General features: G+C 42.6%; 2 protein-coding genes across 4 annotated transcripts in view; one reads left to right on the top strand and one right to left on the bottom strand.

Annotated features, from left to right (window-relative positions):
* Window positions 1-20937, top strand: part of ctsk (cathepsin K) — a 63762-nt gene that overhangs the window by 7886 nt on the left and 34939 nt on the right. For both annotated transcript variants that reach the window (XM_058052784.1, XM_058052785.1), the window contains one exon: window positions 9616-9730. The gene's annotated coding sequence lies outside the window, so the exon portion shown is untranslated. The remainder of the gene's footprint in view (window positions 1-9615; window positions 9731-20937) is intronic.
* On the bottom strand, window positions 2278-19186 carry si:ch211-113g11.6 (uncharacterized protein LOC559008 homolog). Of its 2 annotated transcripts, XM_058052781.1 has the most exons (14): window positions 18935-19186; window positions 16054-16193; window positions 13817-13879; window positions 12120-12215; window positions 11938-12043; window positions 9588-9695; window positions 9241-9380; window positions 8960-9138; window positions 8736-8844; window positions 8459-8666; window positions 6539-6654; window positions 6124-6296; window positions 5734-5789; window positions 2278-4910 (listed from the first exon to the last, which is right to left on the bottom strand). In XM_058052781.1, exons 1-14 carry the CDS (start codon window positions 19023-19025, stop codon window positions 4564-4566), a joined length of 1932 nt encoding a protein of 643 aa, XP_057908764.1. In that variant the 5' UTR covers window positions 19026-19186; the 3' UTR covers window positions 2278-4563. The 2 variants fall into 2 exon arrangements, with proteins under 2 accessions (XP_057908764.1, XP_057908765.1); XM_058052782.1 differs by lacking the exons at window positions 16054-16193; window positions 18935-19186 and having other exon boundaries at window positions 13720-13861.

Raw genomic sequence — 20937 nt, 5'->3', positions numbered from 1 at the left:
CTCATTGAAAACAAGTTTGACACCCCTGTCTTAAAGGTTCTTGGACTCCAGTGCACCTTTGGAGCTTGGTACAGGAGTTAACCAATTATTAAATATCTTAATTAACAACCCTGACTGTGGCTGCCGGTAATGTGTTGTTGTTGCAACATCAGTGAGTCACAAGCTATCCTGGGCCAAGCAGCACTTGATAACAGAAAGCTTCCTGTTAATTGTGGCTGTTAGAGTGCTAGATCTTTTCTTACAATCTCATATGAGGTGTGTGTAGTTTTTCGTCAGCTTAATGAAACACAAGTTGAGCCCCCCAGCTCTGCGTCAGGACATTGTAAAGCAAGCTGGTAGGATACAGGGGAGATAAAAAGCGGCAGTCAGCAGTTGTCGTCACTTTTATCTCTGTGTTATTTTGGCCCAGTGTGAGTTGTGCTTACCTCATCGAAATCTCCATCACATGAGCAGCACAATCAATGGACAGAAGACATCTTAAAAAGAATAATAGTAACAACTCACCTGCAAAGGCTCTCCTCTTCTTCTGTTGTTCTTAGTTTGACCCGAGTCAGTCAGTGTGTCTCACTTCACCAAGCCTGCTCGGTTATGTGCTGACTTTCTCTCTTTTCGTGTGTGTGTGTGTGTGTGTGTGTGGCTCAGGAATGTGGAACGGCCTCCAAAACCTTTTTTTTAACATGTTGACTTTACAGAGAAGACTTGAGAGAGGATTTGTTTCAGTTCAAAAGGCTGTCCAGAGTCTCTTTTTAATACATACCAAGGTTTCCCATGCATTCATTAATCCGCGGTGGGTCCACCACAGATACTACTTTGAGGCAGCTACTGTTGTGCGATATTAAATGTACTTTATCTTTTTTAAACAGTGCACAAACAGAGCTCAGGAGACAATCTGAATGTTTTTGTTAATCACTCATGCGCGTTATAAGGTGCACCTCCCCTGAACCCACCACCAAAATTAAACAGCAGACTTGTGGGAAACACTGAACACAATAAACCTCATTAAACCTTCTTCCTCCACTAACACACGAATTAACAGTCTCTCTCAGTGTTTCATCATCAGCGTTGAAAAGCAAGTATATTGAAATGAACGGGTTTCCTTACAGGATGTGATTTCAGGGTTTATTTGATTGTGGGATGATGGACGGATGCTGATAGTGCCTGAATGATGCAATGTAACATTCCTCTGAAGTGAGACAAGTCTGTTTTTTGGTGAGCTTTTTTGTGCTACTAAGATATTAGGGTATTCAATTTCACGCTTTTTATTTGTCTCCACCCTGCCATGATGCATATCCAAACTGGGCTTGATGAGAGGGTAAAAAACAGAATTAAGTCACATGATAGATCCAACCAAATCCCATTTTGACTTCCAGATTTGAAGGAATTCACCATTTTCCATAGTTACTGCTTGTGTTTTTGTTTCTCTTTCCTGATGTGACTCATGAGGCTGCTCACTTGTTTCCACATCCAGGTTGTCTGACCGGTTGTCTTATTCTGTTAACTCTTTTGTCTCAAATGCACAATGGAAACTAGCTTTTGTTTCATAAACTGAACGACAATAAGTGCAGATGTTTGTGTTGCTGTTCATTACCTCAGTTAATTAGTTTGTGACATTCATAGTTTCTGTGCTAAATGATTTAAAGAGGAGCTAACAGAAGTGGTTTATGGTACACTATACTCTTTTACAGCTAAAAACGAAATATGGGGTGCAAGTAAGGACGGACTGAAAGGTTGGGTTTGGACATAACGGGCAGCCTTAAAGGCCAACATATTCTTCCGTCCAAGGTATTTGACAGAGATGTCTGACCTTCATCGACCTTTCGCTCCCTCCTACTCTGGATTCGTTCAGTGCAACCATGTTGTTATAAAAAGTAGAAAATACCGCAAGGTTTTTCGTGTTCATCATCCATCACCCTCTCATGAGCATACACATGTCGTCTGTGAAATGTCAATTCTCAAATAGTCAGCTCTCATGTCACATGACCTGAAAGGCTTTGCACTATTTAGCTTGATTGCTCTGATTCCAGTCAGCAGGTGGCGATGTAACACACTCTTGCATGACAGGCAGCTCCCTAAAGACGGCGGCCATTTTGTGACCTCAGCCTGTATATTTTCTTCCATTCCATCTTGATGTTAATAACGATAATCAGAAAACAAATGTCAAAAATCCATTTGTGAATCATTAAAAAAAAATAAATGAAAGCTTAGTGAAAAGAGAGCATCTCAATTTGGAATATTAATAGAAATGTAATTCATATAGATATCAGTCAAAGAAAGTAGTTCTTTTTCTCCTGTTTTATTGGTTTTCAGCGCACATGTGTTTAACACGTGCGGATTTGTTACATGAATGATTTGTTACATGAATATCTATTGCACCAGATACTGTATATGACCTTCAAAAATAATGACATTATTAATATATTATGGGTATAATAGAGTTTGACTCATGACTTTTAAAATGACACAATGGCGGGCACACATCATATACAGCACTCGAGACCTCAGAACGACACGACAGCGTGGGGCAGCGTCTGCCTTAACGGTTTCCTAAGGCAACGCGCCCGGTTGCTGTGAACAAAGATGGCGGGCTGAATGGCGGACATATTGGTTTTCCGATAAGGCGACCGTTTGAAGGCCCACTTTAGGTTGAAGAAAAGAAGACAGAGGATGCTATTTTGCACGCGCCATAGTTGTGACGCAGGCCGCTTGGTGTGTAAAATCTTGTTCACCTAATCTATTGTTTGTGTTGCAAATGTTTGTATTTAAATAACATGCAGGTCATGACTTGACGCTTCTTCCTGGTTGGAAAAAGCAGGAACTGAGCTGTGATGCTCTGTAGCTATAAAGGAGGTTTTATCAAAAAGTTTACGGTCTATATGAAGTTAGCTATAGGCAAGAAGGCGGCAAGTCCTAGTCGTAAGATGGCGGTTAATACGATGGCTTACTGGCTGCTGTAGTGTGCATGCATTGTTGACAAGGAAGGAAGATGTTGGCTCAAATCAGCTTTGATTTTGACATCTTTCTTGTTATTTGTATCCGCTTGTCTGTGTTATCGCCTTGCAGAAAAGCAAGCAGATCTGCAACCAGCAACGCTTGCCTTTCAGCTCCTCATTGCTCGTAAAATCTAACAGGAGCACAATGAGCTGGATCCTAATTAGCTATTAATGATATGTGGGCCACAGTGGACAGCCTGACACTTCCAGATTGATGTCACATTACTGAATGATCATGCCGGAGCTCTGGAGAACACGCTAATCAGCTACACAGGTCAACGCTACAGAGTCTTCGGTTTTCTATGGAATCCGCAGAAAAGATTATGTTGAAGTTTTTGAACCTAAATATAAATTAAGGGAGACAGTCGGTTGTGAATACTGTTGAAACGTGATCTGACAAGTTAGTTTGTATCACAGCTTTGAGACTTGGTTAGAAAACATGGGTACATATCACATTCTAACTATGGCATTAAAAATCCAAACCATCAAGACAAATCGTCACATAGAGAGGCAGCAATGGTAGAAATCAGCACTGGCAGCAATTCAATACAGAACATCACAAACCAAAATACAAGCCTTTTTTTTTTCTTGTCTGCCCGTGCGCTAATGTCTGCATGGCTTGGTTGAACTTATTAATGAGACACCTTGTTCACAACTTTATGCAGCGTTTGTGTTCTGTGGCGTTCTACTAGTAACATACCGTAGTTATGATGCTTGGTCCACACCAGTTTTTCTTGCCTCAACGCTGACCCAAACTGACATTTACCAAAGATTCTAAGCAAGGCTCATAAAAGGGCAGTCTTAATTTGCTGCTTTCTGGTCCAGCTAACTTTCCAAAGGTGCTGCAGTTGACGTGTTTGACCTTTTAGAAGGAGGACAGATGGTGACGGCATGTAGAAAGCTAAAGCTGTTAACAAGGTGTAATGTCTGATGTTAAAGAGATGCAAGAAACTGCCTTTGTCTGAGGAGGACGTGCTGAGACACAGTGATGGTCAGGAATAAGCTCTGACTCATTCTCCTACTTCCTGTCAAAAAAAAAATTCTCACTTCCTCCTAGCAATGTTGCCCAACCTCACCTGCGCGACTGTTAGCGATGAGTCGAACAGAATGCGCAAAATTCTGCAGGAACTGCAAACTTGTGCTTAGGAGTTGATGTCCCAGAAGTGTTAAGGCTTTGAAAATCTCAATACCAGACATGTTTTCAAACGACTAATGAGATGGAGTGATGCAAGACGTAAGAGCAGTATTAAAGCTCGACATATCCACAAAGAAGCACAATCTAGTCAAAATAGTTAAAGAAACGGTCATAAAGAATCGGCCTGGTATTGGTGTTTTTTGCCTAACCCTTAGGATATGTTTAGCTTTTACAGTTAGAGAGGGAAGGTTCACAAAGATCTTCATGCGTTCAACTGCAGTTTGAAGCTCTTAGAGCCAAATTTAGGCCAAATTTTCACTTTTTTGGATACTGATTTTGTTATTTTGCTGACTTTAAGACTTGAATTCTCAGTGAACCAAACCTCTACTCTATTTCCTGTCATTAAGGGTACGTGGTTAGCATTAGCGTTAGCTGCAGTTAATGAAGCCAAAGAGTGGCCATGGCAAGCAGGAGTGACAGCCCCAAGGTGGAGGCAAAGGAGGCGGCCAGAAGCCCGCCGTGGTTCACGAGCTTGAAGGAGATGACCTCCACCTTGAATCCGTCCTCCGTGGCCATGCAGCGGAAGATGCCCTCCTTAAGGGGCGTGTCCACCACCGGTCCCAGGACACAGAAGTCACCGGAGAAGAGACAGGGGTAGTTCTTGACACAGTTGTCCTTCTCCCAGCGGTACGTGGCGAGGAAGGAGCGCACGGGACACGGTAGAAAAACCGAGGTGTTGGACTGCACCACCACTTCTCTGGGGGAGGTGCGGCGCAGCTTCAGGGCTGTTGAAAGACAGTCAAAGATATCTTCTTGTTTCATGGTTTCTACGGCCATTTACTGTTAAAGTCCCGACAGCTGCCTTGAGGAGACCACTGAAACATTTCAAAGGTCACATTAGCTGGAATCGCCATCTCAACCTTTGAGGAAGAACACGACCTCCCTTTAGAGGTACATGCAGTGTTTCAGCAGAGGTGATATACATGGTGGCTCAACCGACTGGCAGCTAAACACCTAGGGAGCTTAAGCTAATTGCTTTTTTTCTTTACTTATCACCTAAAAACAGAAACAACATTCTTTCCCTTTAGCACTAACAATTGTCTACAATTCATAAAGTCTTCCTTAATTGCTGTGCTCTGAATAGACTTTACAGGCATAGTAAAATGAATGTGTTGAATAATAGACGTAAGTAAATAAGCGTCATTGCCAAATAAACAAATGGTCAATCACGTCAATCATGATAAAATATAAGGACTAAACGACATTAGTAAAATGGGGTGTTAAGCTCTAAAATGGACGAATGTGCCGAAATACGATGGTGCCGATGTACCGCACAGTTACAAAACATGCAGTAAGAGAACCGAAACAAGTTGCTTGTGACACTAGAACTGGTTATTATTAAAAAAATCAGTCAGGAAATAAAGGTAATGAGAAGGACTCAGATGAGAAGGGTGATACTGGCTTTTGGGCTCTGAATCAGGGTTAAGCCTCCATGTGAGGAAAATATCAGCCTGTGGGTTTTTGGACTCTGCAATTAAGTGATAATCATCTTGTGACTGCTGTTTTCATTAAGATACAGAGAGCAGCAGAGAGCAGATAAGGGCTCACCAGCAGCTTCCCCACAAACTGACGAGTTGGATTGGTCCAGATTTTGAACGAGTGTTCTGTTAGGAGAAAGAAAAACAGGATAAATTACTCTTAAACCCTCTCAGGAATGAATTAGGAGCCTGCAAGTGTACTTAAGATAGCAAACATGCAGATGCGATTATTCCCATGTGTCTTTTTCATATATACTGTATACACAGTTGTTCTAAAGAAGACACTAAGTGTTGCATATCCATGTTGAACAAGGTCATAATGTACAGAGTACGAACTTATCCTCTCTTGGGAGAGCAACAGAAAGGTTTCTTAACAGCAAAGTGTTCCATAAATGTGATTATTAGACATCCAAAATGGACTTATAGACAATGAGCAGTGCCATCTAGTGTGCCATCATACCCAGACGTGACGTTGTATCCTGGCGGGATGGCGATGCATCTCCTCCTGGTCTTGTCCCAGCCGCAATATGGGTCTCTGGAGAGGATGCACTCTCTGCATGTGTTGCCATAGCGACCGCAGTCGGCCAGTGGGAGTCGCTGGACCTCCATCGCCGTGGCAACGTACAAGTGTCCCTAGGGCATAACGGCAACCTCATTTACGAGATGCATCCACGTCTGGACAGGATGAGCCAATCACGGGAAGAGCTGTCTGTTTCTTAGCTGTAATATAGGTGACCTAATAAAGGTTTGGAAAAATCTATAATGGAATACCGAGTAACCTCATCCATCTCTAGAGCCATATGAATTATTAATTCCCTAATCCATAAGCCAAATAGTTTATGGACACTGGACATTGCTACGGATATTCTGCATACCTTTTGTGGGTCGATGGCCATGTTGAGGACGGGCCCCTCGTTACGAAACATGGAGTACTGAGAGATGATGAAGACACCCTCGCTGCTGTGAAGAACTTTGAGGACTTTTCCTTGTTCTGTTGGGAAAGGCACATTTAATAAGGGCTGATGGGACATGGTTTATGTATATTCAAATACTGCATTTTCCCAGGGTTGGACATCATAGGATAAGTGACTGTTTCGTGTATGAACTGATCTGAGGGGGTAGCCAATTTGGACCTTCACTATCGAGACGGCATAGTTACTTATGACCACAATAAAAAAAATTTATTTGTAGGCTGTGATGCAGATCTGCTTTTTACATCAATCGATTTTCCTCTTGCAGATCCCAGATCCCAAAGGGAATATTGTTGTGGTCCGTCATATACTTTGTGGCAATGACGCCTTTCATCATTTCCTGATGCTGCAGAGTTCTTACAGCAGTTGTCCTGCTTTCTTCTCAAACTTCAAGCTTTTTGTTATTCTTTAGTTAAAGATAAAATGTCATATTCCATCCAGTTTATCCATTGAGCGGGTCTATTTTGAGCTCTTCTATCAAGGCGGTGGATCGGCACCACGATAGCAGCACGACACTGAGGTGAAAACGGGTGACATTGCAGAACTTCAGTTGCTGAGCGTGCACAATCTTTTACTGTATCGCCTTTTGCTGTTGGAGAAAAGACAAGTCGGATCCAGCTCGGAGTTATCTTGTAGTCATTCCCTAACCTCCAGTTCATTTCTTCTGAGAGAAATGTATGAAAGGTCCTTCGAGCAGCTCGGTCCTTCCATGTCACTTGCAGTGAAGCAAATTGAAACTTGCTACTTTTGTCACTCAGAAGGTGCGGAAGGTGTCTGTGTCAATTCTCACCCTCAGCGGTTCTGCTTTTTTTTTTACTGGAGCTGCTTCAATTTTACAGCTCGCTAAGAAACCTGAAGTTTTCTCACATGGCCAAGGTACAAGCAGGTACCTAGGAGTGCAATAATCAGCTGTGTAGGGCACTTGATGGAGATTGGACCTTGAAGGACACCAGTAGACTCCTACTTCTACTGACTCCTGCTGTTACCCATGTGACTGGGTGTTGCTTTATTGTTTCCTGCAGTCACAATCTGCTGCACTGCCCTTTATAGAAGGGAACATTCCGGAGGCACTGTCAAAAAAGCAGTCACTGATATTGACTGTGAGCTGACAAGAAAGAGTTAAGAGTCAAGAAGGCAACCAGAGAGCACTGTCGTCCTCCTTCAGACGTGAATGTGCTCCACTTTCTTTTTAGGCCATCACTGTCATCCTCTGTCCTGTCCCTCCTGTTGCTTCCACACTTCATTCCGCCCCGAGCAAGAGGCCATCACATTGTTCTTGCTAAATTGTTTTCTGTCTGCTATTTTTAGCTTCCACCTAATCCCTAACATTGGACTGACGACACTGGCAAAGACTCTATGCTGATAAATGTGACATCTTCTTGTGAATATGAGTGCGGCGAGACAGTCGTGCACACATATGACTTGTGATGGTTGCCATGGTAATCTCCCTCAGGCGCGAGGCAATTTTTGGAGGACCTTCTTTCAGCAATGGCAGCGCCTCAGCATGCATGTTTGATCACTTAGAAACGGAATATGAGAGTGCTTATGTTGGAATTAAACATGAAAAGAAATGCATTCATTTTTTGACTACTTGCCCTTTAGTAAATGTTTCTCCTCTTCCACTTGTGAAATGAAATGAAAAAACACTATGGATGAATTTAGACCGTTTTCCTACTAAACTAGTCTTCAAACATTTACTCTGTGCTATTGTCAAAACATGAAACCAGTTGTGAAATGTGTATTTGGTAGTCAGACAGAAAAATTCAAGATCGCAAATTCCAGTTAATTCCATTTGTTCACCCAAAGACTCAACTGAAGTGTTACCTGTTCCGAGGTAAAGGACGCTGTAGTGCTCATCGTTGACAGCGAGGACGATGTCTGCCACCGTATGCGTGATTTGGTCATCTGTCGGCAGGTCAAGCGGAGCCACGCCTACAGGCCGGATCACGTCCTCAATTTCTGGGTGGTATCGAATCACGCCCAGGTTTTTAATGTCGTTGTGACCTCCTGCCGTGGAATTTCTCCGCCCACACTAAACGAACAATCAATAGATTAGAATCAGAATGGTGTGCTTTTTGGCGTGCTTATTGGGACTTCTTACCATTCCGGGGCGACTGCCGATGAACGAACTGCTGTAGCCCTTCAGTTTAGACGTGGAGAAGGCCTGGTCAATGTCTTCTATGGAATAGGCACAAATCACGGTTCTTCCCCTGGAAAAAAAAAAATCCAGAAGATGAATTGACTGTTTAACTGACAGATGATCAAACACGTGAGATGTTTGTGCCACTCGTCCTCTCATGAAGGTCTCATGATGTTCCGGCTCACCATGCGTTGGAAAACAGGCCATACATGACACCGGCCCGCTTGTCCTGAGCAGTCAGAACCACCGCCTGCTTCATGTTGTTATACTGCTGCTGAGTGTTTCCGGCACCGCACATGACCCGTGCTTTCATGAAGGTGGTCCACGAATCTGCCAGTAGGGCCTTGATCCCACCCTCGTCCACCTGTGAATCAAGATGATGGATGTGTGAAGGTCAGTTCTGGTGATAAAATGAAATCATGTGACACAGAATCCTGATTGCTCTCTGGGATCCATCAGTTGTTACCGTGCAGATCCGGCCGATGCGGGCCCTGTACGGCTCTTCGTCCACTCGGGCCGTTTTGTTGAACTCACTGAAAAAGAAGTAGATCTCCTCCTTGTACTTAAGGGAAGATGGGATGATTGCGGCTCCAGCAAACTGTGGATCTAAGTGGCAGAATGTAAAGATGAGGTGCAGAGGAAACCATAAGTAGAAGTTTTGCTTCTGGCAGGAAACCATTTAATGGATGATTTGGACCTACGAAAGTCTCAAGCATTGAATTGATGATTTTGACTGTTTTCGAATTGTGTTGTGGGATCGAGCCAAAGCATATCTTTGCATTCATCATTTGTTGCCTGACACCTCCCACTTACTTAGCAGCCAAATGTTCTCTGTCTTCAGGAGCTTCTGGGATCCAAACGTACGGCGGATAGAACCAGCGTGACCTCCCACTGACGACATGGCGGAGTACAGACTCCCATCTGAGTGGAGTAAGACAATCGTCGGTTGATAGAAGGTAAGAAAAGGCCACACTTGAGCGTGATAGAGGAGGAGGATTGACGGAGGCAGGGAAGGAGATGAGGATGCAGACGGAACATTAAACACAGAATAAATGCAGAAGCCCAGGAGGCTAAAGACTCAAAGATGAAGAGGATGGGGATGAAGATGAGGATGAGGAGCAGAGCCAACATGAAGGCTGGAGGCTGACAGCCACCAACACTCCTCATCCTCCTTTGTGCACCGTCTCCATAGCGATTGTCATTAAACCTCAATGCTTGGTTTATGCAGAGAGTAATTATGACATCATTCACTCGTTCCTGTTCAATCACTAGTTTATCTGCTCCATGGCAAGGACGCTGTTAGACATATACTGTAGGTGTGCTATACGCTCTTACGTGTCTTACCTGTAGCAACATAGTATTTATTTTTAGATGATGATGTCATTATCTAATTTGCATGACACATGCACATGTAGTTTTTATGGATCCCTCCCTCCCACTCGCCTCATGTGTTTATGAGAACAGTTAACAGGTCATTTTGAATATGATGCTCTGAAACTGGTGGATGGAATTACTGGCTACTCCGGGACACAAAGTCATCGAATGGACTAGGAGACGCCATTCATGCCTCAAATATTTCTCTTAAAGCATAAAAAAACTGACATCAGCAATGGTTTCTGTACCCATAGATCATAGAAAGCAGCCAAAAGAATAGCACTACAGAGTGGAAGCGGAAGTCCCACTTTCAAAGTAAATAATTTAAAAAGAAGAGTCTCCCCATTAAAAAAAAAACAGGCAGAAATCTTAACAGGTTGCACCAAGTTGATTAATGGTGGTCAAAATTAATCAGTGGTGGGCCTGCATGAATAAATGACACAAGGAGTATCACAAGATATCATGTCACAAGATTAAAATATGACAACATTTCTTGTTCTAATAAAACTCCTGGGTATGAGGCCAGTGACAGTGATAAATTAATCAACTAATCACACAATTAATGAAAATGAAGTCAAATATTTTGCCAGCCTCAATATATTGTCTGTTTTCCTCGTCTCCCACCTCCATACTGGCAGGAAGAAGGTTCACTGTGCATTGGTTTCAGCACCTTGGCACGCTTGTTCCATAGAACAATGGCATGAACCGAGTGAGCCCTTTTGTCAGTCATTCAGTCTCTTTGTCTCAGTGGGTGGAGGTGAGGCTGCTAGCATACACACAGTGCGCAGACGTTACATAGAAATGAAATAATTAGATTGCATTATATTGTCAAATATTTTTTAGTTTTTTTTTTTTTTTTTACTAAACATGATGTTAAAATCACAGCCAGGAGATGACCCTCGACCATCTCTGGGTGGAGTTTACATGTTCTCCCCGTGCATGCTCCCACATTCCAAAAACATGCTAGGTTAATTGGTGACTCCAAATTGTCCATAGGTATGAATGTGAGTGTGAATGGTTGTTTGTCTATATGTGCCCTGTGATTGGCTGGCGATCAGTCCAGGGTGTACCCCGCCTCTCGCCTGAAGACAGCTGGGATAGGCTCCAGCACCCCCCGCAACCCTTGTGAGGACAAGCGCTAGAAAATGAATGAATGAATGACGTTAAAATCTTTTCTCAACCCAATCTCATGTATCGTCGCTCTCATGCCGTGACACATATGTACAACACTGTGGTCACTACCTGAGTGAGTGTGTATGAAACCGGTCAGCACTTGGTTGTTTAGCTCCATCAGGCTCCACAATGCTGAGTCATCACTATTCACAACAGTAACATCTTAATCAGGAGGTCATTATTAGAACCCCGCTCAAGCTAAGCAAAAACACTCCAAACCATCAATCTCTGTCTCTCCAAGTATACTGCAGTGCAAACTCCTTCATCTGCATGAAAGAGTCCCTCTGTGTTCAGATGGTTTAACAAACGCTTTGTGGCGCCATCACAGAAGGTTGCTTTCATTTCCAAACATTTCTTTTTACTTAATGACTTGGGAAAATGACTGAGCTTGGAGCGCTGGGCCTTAAAGGGACAAACGAGGAACCAAAAGTATGATGTAGTGACCTTGGGCGACTGATGAAGAATATCTGCTATTTATTGGCTTCAGAGGCCCTCTATTGGAAGACAGTAATGTTATACGAGCTGGGTCTTGTTCATGTGATGCATGCTGACACAAACAATATGGCGGAGGACATCGTGGCTACCATTAGTGCTGAGGAAATGCACACTCTCTCACCTGCGGGCAGGCTGATGGACCGCTGCGAAGGGTAAGGTGGGGAGATGTCGGAGGGCGACGCTATCTGTCCGACCCCCTGTACGTCAGTCAGCACTGTGTCATTAACCTGCCGCAGAAGAGAAGAAGAGAGATTTCTTCAGCTGTGCATTTTAAAGACCAATCAACAATTGTGCCGCTCTTACTAGCATCCAGCAGCGAGGACTCCCGGCATTTGTTCCACATACAATGAAGGTGTCGTTGACTTTCTCAAGGACTGTGATGAAATTATCACACTCCAGCTGCAAGACAGAGAAACGACACCAGTGAGACGAGGACTTGGCAGTCAATGAAGAAAGGATGGACCAACAGACACAAATCGTGACATAAATCGAAACTTAAATCCACCAAATCAAACTGTCATGTGTTCTTATGTAGGATGTAAATGAGTGACCGGTAGGATTGTTTAAAGGGGACCTTATGCTTTTTCCACTTTTCTGACCTATAAAGTTTGTTAAAATGTTGTACTATTGTGTTAATTGATGCCAAAGTTACATATAATGAGCTTTGTGCATTTGGGAGTGAGCCCTGAAAGAAGTTCGTACAAGTACAAAGACCACAATGACCTTATTTAAAGCCGCGTTTAGCACTACCATGTTGCTGGACTGAGCTGCTGGGGGTCATGATCTTAAAGATCACACATTTTGAAGATAAAGATTCTCAAAGGCTCTTCTTCTCAAAGAACCTCTGGAGCAGTGCCAGTTTGCTTCTGGTCTGGATTGTTGATTTCTGCTCCTACAAGTTTTTTCTAGTAAGTTGTTGTTCTCTGAACCTGCTGCCATGTTTGTCATGGGTCATGCGACGCCCACGCCGTCAGCTTATACAATGATGAGAAGATCCAGCTTTTGCATGGATAACGTGACAACAAAGTGAATCATCTGGACGCATTTTTGGCTTTAATGTGTTTTTGCAGCAAAATCTCATCGAAAAACCTAATTCAAAAATAGGGGATGCTGCGTTATTCACGTTAGTGAATAGTTTTGATCATAGTTTGGCTGGCCCTGCAACTTATAGTTGGACAAAATGTCAAATTTTTTTACGTGTTAATTCATGCTGACTGACATGAACCAAGAAGTGAATATTACTGTCAACCGCTGCAAGAGGGCGCCCTGGGCTTGCAACACCTACGGTATATGCTGCACCTTTAGACTACTTTAGACTACTAAAAAAATAAGTCAAACATGAACTTAAACACAACTGCGAAAAACAAACAAACAAAGATGTTAGCAGAGTTGTTCAGAATTGACACCGATCATGAAGAATTCATTGGATCCAGTGATGTGGAGATGTGATATGATATGCTTTAATATTTGGCACTTTCTGAAGATTAAGATCATTTTTTGTCATTAACATATTTTTACTTTGCTTTCAATTTGATCATCTGCATATGAAACTTGGAGTAATGATACAGCTTCTGATCAGACAGGTTTTAAGTGATGCATTTGTAATATTTGCTCATTGAAAAGGTATTTATGGATGTTCCGAGAGTTTCTCTTACATTGTGGGGATTCTCTGCAAAATTCACCTCTCATGACAAATCAACAACCGTACACAGAAAATTGCACACATAAAACCATGCTGATAACATCTCCTCCTTGGCGGACGCCATTAATTTGAGAGTGATTGGATTGCAGCTGTTGGCTTTGAGGCAATTACATCATTTCGGTAATTTCCTCTCATTTCAGTCTTAATGTTTATGTCTTTAGCTGTGAAAGGTTTTGGCAATAAGCAAAATGTGGCACAAACCTCATGCTGGATCATGATTGTGATGATGATGATGGTGGTGATGATGCAAACGGGGTGATGTTGATGAAGATGCACTTAGTGAACAGTGAGCTTCTACCTCAAGTGGTGCTGCCTTGGCCTTGCAGGTGTCAATGGCTGTCTGGTCTGAGGGTGCTGGGATCTGTGGGAGGAGCAAGTGCTGCGGTTAGTTCGGTCACGCCTTCACAGCTCCAACCCGACACTTTTAGTCGTTTTAGTCGCCTCCTCGTGCTCATCCACAACTTCTTTGTTCTGTACAGTACATCCTCCACACCGCTCTGACATGAACTCTCATTAAATACGTAGGCGGCCAAGTTTCTTACCACCAGCCAAATGTGGCTTGAATCTAGTAGGCCTAGCATGATAATGCATATATCGATTTATCGAATGATTTTAAGGTTGGTAATTATGAGCCCTCAATAAATTGACATGTCAGGCGCCATCTGTTAGTCTCTCTGCCACAACGGTTGGATGACAAGAGGGCTCACTCTGCATGTGTCTGTGTGCATTGGTTCTATGTGAAATGAACAGAGCACTCGTTGTGCCAGTAGCGGGGCTACACGAGTGCTAGTATTTAGCAAGCAGACCCGAATATGAATGAAGGCACAAAAGTCACAGTTCCTAAATCAGCAGAATGCCACAGTTCCAGTGCAGTACAGCCACTTACTTTTGATCGGCAGAGTAAATATTAAACGCAACAGCGCAAAATGGTGAGCGTTCACAGTGTCAGGCGCTGTTGTCCAGCTTGTAATGCGCAAGCAGTGCTGATGTGCCGTGTTGTATTCAAGCACAGGGTGGACGGCTACAGTGTTAACTAACGCAAGTCGTGCAGTCTGTCATATCCATTATTTTACATGGCTGAAATATGACCCTCTATGATAGTTTAACAACACACTATATAACTGTGTATGTGTGTGAAGAAACGATCTTTATAATGTAGCGTCGCTGAGAGTACTTCCTGTTTCCCAGAGTGCTTTGCTGTCCAGTTTTTGTAACAAAGGCTGAAAAGCACATTGTTAGAGCTCACATAGTAGTTGATTTATATTCTGCATTATACATTGATGGTGTATTGCCTGTTTTAATACACCTATTGTGTTGCTGTGTGTTTGTGTGTGTGTGTGTGTGTAGTTCTTTTGACACCAGAAGAAGGAATTGTGTGTGACGTGGTGACGCTCCGCAATTCGTAGCTCACAGTGTCTGACACAGGTACACTACACTTCAATACAAATATAACATGACACATTTACCTTTTGAATGATAATTGTTCAAGTTAAAATGATCAAACATTGGTTGCTAATTAATAGCACATAGATATCGACCAGCAAAATTTGTTATTGTGCCAGGCCTACTTAAATGAGTTGCTGGGAAATATTTCCTCGAGGTTCAGAACCAAGAAATACTGCATTTATTCAGTATTTACTTTATTCATTTAACCATATGTTCATTATTTTACGATGTCGTCCAAGTTAACGTTTCTAAAAGGCTCATTACATTTCCTTCCGATGATTCAATCAGTCATTTTTTTGTGCTTCCACCCTCTCTTCCCACCACAGTGTTGTCACACGTAGATGTATTCATAGCAAGGTGTGAATACTTTGGTAAATGTCCACCTTTTTTGATTGACAAGCGGATGGAACTCCTCTGCTGCTTCTATCGCTTCGGCTTGCCATAGCCGAATTAATAACACTGTCAGACCTGCCAAACTTGAAGACATTTTATGAGTCCCCACTCCCGCCAACTTGACAGATCAACAAACTGCAGACGGGAGGCTGGCTCTGTGATTTTGTTGTTGTTGTTTCTTTAACCGTTGTAACATTATCACATTATGCCTATGTTTACGTATTATTACTATTATTTAGTTCAATTTGATTTCTACAATGTGCCACGGGCTAATAGACATCAATCCTGTGTGCCGACAATGTCTTTTGCTGGCCATTTAGCTTGTTAGCATCCCACGTTGCAAGCGAACAATGGTAATGAAAGAGAGAAGCAGAGTGTTTTTTGAAGCTGCAATTAATCAATGTGGTTTCAGAGTCATTTTAATTGCAAATGTAGATCTAAAATCGGAGCAGAAGGTATTCGTGGAGGTGGGCTGTCCGCTCTGTGAACAAGTTGTAAAAAAAACAGGAAATAATGTAAGACAAGCCATAATGGTTCGTATTGCCAAAGGATTGTCAAAGGATTTTGGGGGGGATTTTTCTCAAAATGTGTGCCATGTACAAAAAATGAGTAATTAATGGATGCTAGTCAGCTCTCCATTTTCGAATGTTAGTAGGCTGTGCATGTTGTGTGTACTGTAACAGACAGTGCCAGTACCTGCAGGTCGTGTACGCCTCTGTTGTTAAAGTTGAGCACGTAGATCATTGCCTGGCCGCCTACGTACAGCGTGTTGCTTCCCTCCTGGTGGTACATGCTGATGTAGTTCTCAGGCTTGTCAAAGTGGAATCGGGAAGGTTCTGTGGGTCAGGATAAAGTTGTTTAGACACACACAGGAAGAGGTACATGATACTGATGCAACATCTTGGAGTGAGCCGTATCACACTAAAGCTTCCATTGCCTTCCTCTAATGTAACACAGTCATCAAATCAGTATCAGTATGACCCAAAGTTTGTGATGGTTGTAAATTCACTAATTTAATTTGCATGTTATGAAATCACCCTGATATGTCAAGCATATTATTATTCATCCAGGTCATTGTATTCTCAGGTCGTATCTATATATTACCTTATATATATCTATATATCTATATATTTTTAACTTGGACTTGCTGCCACATGTACACGGCCGTTAAAATGCTATAGAGTCCTTCACTTTGGATAAAACCACGCACACAAATGTTGCTCGGATTAAAGTTACAGATGTCCGCCATCTCCTGGTGTAAGGTATTACCTACATGAGGCACCATATTTGCAGAAATAGCTTGAAGCTTTTTTTTTTTTAAGTACGGTAATACGTATGTGAGGCATTATGGTCCTATTAACGTGGTAATGACTCAGACATTCACGTTGTGAATTCCTTCAGGCTTGAAAGGAACATTTTAAGAGCTTCAACCGCAAAGGTGATGAGATCGTTCATGAACAACTGAGCGAGCAAATGGACAATTAATTATTTCTGTCTTGTGAATTTCTACTTAAGGAGCAAAAAAAAAAGATCATCAGGGGTGCATGTTGGCCTTTATTAGGCTAAATACTAATAGGCTAAATAATGACTGTTACTACATGTAATTAATATTATTAGTTTGCTAAATTTGTATTAGTTTTCTGTTTTAAAGGAAAACTGCAAATAATTTTGCCCATCATCCACCATAATGGTGGTGAGACATTTCTCTTTTCTGTACATTGTAAAGATAAAGAAGCAGATAATAATGCGTGTAATGGGACACACCTATTCCGCCTATAAAGGCTTAGGAAAAAGACCTCCGAAAACCGCCAACATCACACCATTTACATAATGTGACCTGCATATTAATTCATTGTTATTATTGTTATTAACACTGTTGCGCCAAAGAACTACATTATTCATGTAGTGACACCTCAGCACACCACGCCGGCTAGTGACTAGCTTCACCACACACACATGCCTCAGGCTACTACCAACAGCCAACACTGTATATTGGAGCGGCTGACTGCTGGGTTTTTGTTTTTGAGTTTGAAAAAGTTCATGCTAGCTGTAGTGTTCGTTTCTATGTTGTTATGTAAAATCAATGCACACAGGAAGGAAGTTCCGGTAAGGCTTCAAATGACCCCAAAATTGCAAAATACTGCAAGTGTTACATATTGTCAGGAATGTGCCTGTTACTACATAGTAGAGCATGTCTATATAATGATAAAACATTGTTGGATGTATTTTGAGGTGTTGTAATAGTGGGCTTTCTAGGTGAAATAGGTGTGTCCCATTGTGTGTATTAATTACCTGTCTCTTTTTAGCTGTTTTTATAGCTGTAGAATGCACATAAAAGACAAAGACGTGTGTGTTTGATCATGTCTCATCGGGATTGTCCATGATGGGCAAATTTCCCCCAAGGCCAAAAAGTGCAGTTTTCCTTTAAAAAAAAACCAATAAGGCCAAAGTAATGTTGTTCTGCCCGCTTCTCCAACCAGGATATGACTTTATTTTCACGGGTAGCACCCTGTCATATGGTAGTAATCTGTACCCGCTGCCTCTGTCGTTCTTGACACTTCATATCTCCAAGACAGCGAAGCGGTGACGTCAGCCATTTAAAAAGCTTCCAAGATTACACCATGAAAGACTTCTTAGAACCCTACAGGACATCTTCAGGTGGTCAGACGGATCAAACGAGGAAGGTTTACGCGATGAGGACTTGAGGACACTGTGAATTTTGTCTGCGCGGTGTGTGTGTGTGCGTGCACTGCATAACAATGACTGTTGTCATCTTGTACGTTTTGTGCCACATTTGTTCATTATTGAGTGTGTGTGTGTATGTGGGGGGGACATCCAGATAACATACACACACCCCTCCACCCCCAACCCCCATCGACTGCATACATTAAACAGGATGTTTGAGGTGTAAAAAGTGTGAGTAGAATAAATAATGATGAGTGGGCTGGGAATTTTCCACACAATCCCATTTTCCTCTTAAGCACCCCACCCCCAATGTCTCCTTGCAAATACATGCACCACACCGACACGCTGATGTGTTGGATGCCTTTCATGTGCTGCAGCCGCCTCGTCCCGCATTGCAGCCCTGCACAGACGGCGGGGATGCTCAGCCTCCACACGGCCGTATTTCACAGTGCACGAAAAGTGTGCGCGCGTGTGTTGAGACTCCTTAATCGTTGTGTGCGTGCGTGTGTGTGTGTATGTGCGTGTGTGACAGAGAGTGACAGCATCTAAAAACGCCAACCTGTCTCTGCAGGTTCGGCCCAAATTCAACCTGTACCAAGTCACACAAATGATGATTAGCGTCAAATGAAGTCAGAACACAAAAAATGTACGTGCGTCCTCTTGCGACAATTTAATTAATTTAATTCACTACCTCAGCAGCAGGGGGGGAGGGGCCATTTTAACGGCCAGTCCAGATGTACCCCAGCTGTACCCCCTACCGTTCGGTATTGATAGCAAATGTACAATACATCTATCAGGTTGCCTGTGATGCAATGTGATAATAAAACATATGTAAAGTGAACATAATAATATGTTGGGGGTAAAAAAAAAACGACAAAGCATCAGTGCTTACCGTGCACCACAAATTTGAGTCTCGGAGACTTGGCGATGACAGCGGCGGCAAAAAGCCACATGAAGAACATACACTTCATCTTGGTACTCATGGTCTCCAAAAGGAATCCTAGACTATAACAATCCCAGTGTTGTTCCTCCTTCCCTCCTCACGTCCCGACTGCCTCCTAACTGCCGCTGCTGAGCGCTGCTGGCCGGGCTGCTGACTTGGATGAGTCCGCCTGAGAAGAAGCTCCACCTCGCAGCAGCTTTTCAACAATTGGCTGCAACACACACACACACACACACACACACACACTAAGTGTGTGTCGACATGCACTTGTTGATTGTGCATAAAGACCAATTCCAGTGCAGCTTTCAACACTAAGAGAAATTTACCAAGCAGGGCTAATGGCAGACATTTCAAGTCCCATTAAAGGGTCCTTGACATGATTCATCAACTTTGCTTAAATATGTTATATATTACTTGTGATTATGTTTTACATTGGGGGCGGCACGGCGGTTGAGTGGTTAGCGCACAGACCTCACAGCTAGGAAACCAGGGTTCAATTCCACCCTCGACCATCTCTGTGTGGAGTTTGCATGTTCTCCCTGTGCATGTGTGGGTTTTCTCCGGGTACTCCGGTTTCCTCCCACATTCCAAAAACATGCTAGGTTAATTGGCGACTCCAAATTGTCCATAGGTATGAATGTGAGTGTGAATGGTTGTTTGTCTATGTGTGCCCTGTGATTGGCTGGCGACTAGTCCAGGGTGTACCCCGCCTCTTGCCCGAAGACAGCTGGGATAGGCTCCAGCACCCCCGCGACCCTCGTGAGGAAAAGTGGTCGAAAATGAATGAATGAATGTTTTACATTGTTCAATAGTAAATTTGCAAAAATTACATTTATAGTTCATGGCGCCACCCATGATGAACTAGCTCTTGCAGTTCAGCCTCATTTCTGGAAGTGATGTCATTGGGTTGACACACCTGCTTATTGACGTAGATTGTTTTTGTTCAGTATATTTTTCATCAAAATAGCCATGCCAAAATATTGTGTTGCTGCTGGATGTTCATACTATCAGTGATACTGGAAGTCTGTTTTCTTTACCAAAAGAGGAAGGTTTAACAACAACAATGGACAAAGAAAGTGCAGAGAACGTTCTTTGAAGTGATCATTTCTGTCACGTTGGGGCTTGAGAGCTTTGCGGTTTGACCCCAAGATACAGAGAACAGGACCAAAAGTGCAGATAAAACGCTGAGTTTAATGCGATAATGGCAGCAGCAGGATAACAGACGGCAACTACCAAACAAGCCAAACCAAAGTCAATGAAGCCGCAACAGAACAAGCACACGACTGAACTAAATAGGGATTAAGAGGCAGGTGCGTGAAAAGAGCAGGGATAAGGAAAACGGAAGGGAACAACAAAGGAAAAGGTTACAAAGTAAGGGCATGGATACCGGAACAGAGGCAAAGAGGAAAACTAGAGGCGTCACAAGGGGGTGAAGCCCGATCCTGACACATTTCACTGATAACTGCATTGAAGGACCACCTTTACAAGAAGCATTTGGCTTGAAAGTATGGTATAAACGCATTTTGAAAGGGATGTTATTCTGCCGGTATACAGGAAAAAAAGAAGACATTATGACAAAGTTCACATAATGTCTTTTAAACACTACGGTGGCAACAAGGCCGTTAGGTTATCACATGGTTTGTCTGGTATCAGGCCCAGTATCATGCCCCCAAGTGTCAGTATCAGCCCGAGACCTTCGGTCTGTGATGATCTTATTATCACATACTATTTAATCATGAGCTTATTATCATGTACTATTTAATCAAATGACCATTTTGTTTCCAGAAAATGTTCAGTTTATTACATGTATTATATCTAAACAGTGTAAACACAATAATTGCAAAAATATTTCAACAATAATATTTTATCAACAGTCTTATCTTATCAATGTCTGACAATTAAAGTTCCATTAATCAAGTTTGGGTTTTTGGGTGACTGGAGAAGCACTAGGA

The sequence above is a fragment of the Doryrhamphus excisus genome, chromosome 17, assembly GCF_030265055.1.
Source record: "Doryrhamphus excisus isolate RoL2022-K1 chromosome 17, RoL_Dexc_1.0, whole genome shotgun sequence".
In the NCBI taxonomy this organism is placed as follows: Eukaryota; Metazoa; Chordata; class Actinopteri; order Syngnathiformes; family Syngnathidae; genus Doryrhamphus; species Doryrhamphus excisus.
The sequence above is the reverse complement of the archived record's forward strand: the minus strand, read 5'-3'. Positions and strand labels throughout refer to the sequence as shown.

What these genes read in the sequence shown, in the direction of transcription:
- si:ch211-113g11.6 (XM_058052781.1), bottom strand. Translation starts at nt 19,025, where the DNA reads ATGAGTACCAAGATGAAGTGTATGTTCTTCATGTGGCTTTTTGCCGCC. An exon ending in AGAGAACATTTGGCTGCTAA is followed by an intron (nt 9,381 to 9,587) that starts GTAAGTGGGAGG and finishes TCTGCCACTTAG; the next exon opens with ATCCACAGTTTGCTGGAGCC. An exon ending in GGCCTGTTTTCCAACGCATG is followed by an intron (nt 8,845 to 8,959) that starts GTGAGCCGGAAC and finishes TTTTTTTTCCAG; the next exon opens with GGGAAGAACCGTGATTTGTG.